We start from the raw sequence: 229 nt of genomic DNA, 5'->3' as shown, positions 1-229 counted from the left end.
GATCCTGCTAATTAACAGGACATACGCAGATTGTTGCACTGCTCATTCAAGAGGGTGCCAGGTTGAATTGTAATGACCTTCACTATGGAACACCGCTGCATGCTGCTTGTTCGATGCAGAGACCATCCATAAGTTGTATTCACCATTTGCTGAAATCGGGTATGTGAATTACATTACTTTGAAACAATCATTATGTTCTTACTGTTTTCCTCTAAAATTCCCTCCCAGA

At 41.0% G+C, this 229-nt stretch overlaps 1 protein-coding gene across 2 annotated transcripts in view; it reads left to right on the top strand.

Annotated features, from left to right (window-relative positions):
- The window catches only part of LOC119590567 (ankyrin repeat and SOCS box protein 13-like), a 93,291-nt gene that overhangs the window by 66,568 nt on the left and 26,494 nt on the right, over positions 1-229 (top strand). For both annotated transcript variants that reach the window (XM_037939234.1, XM_037939232.1), the window contains exon 4: positions 19-159. In XM_037939234.1, coding sequence (XP_037795162.1) covers positions 19-159 — 141 coding nt within the window. The remainder of the gene's footprint in view (positions 1-18; positions 160-229) is intronic.

Source organism: Penaeus monodon, chromosome 27 (genome assembly GCF_015228065.2).
Source record: "Penaeus monodon isolate SGIC_2016 chromosome 27, NSTDA_Pmon_1, whole genome shotgun sequence".
NCBI lineage: Eukaryota > Metazoa > Arthropoda > Malacostraca > Decapoda > Penaeidae > Penaeus > Penaeus monodon.
Note: the sequence above shows the minus strand (reverse complement) of the source record. Positions and strands in the feature narration are given on the sequence as shown.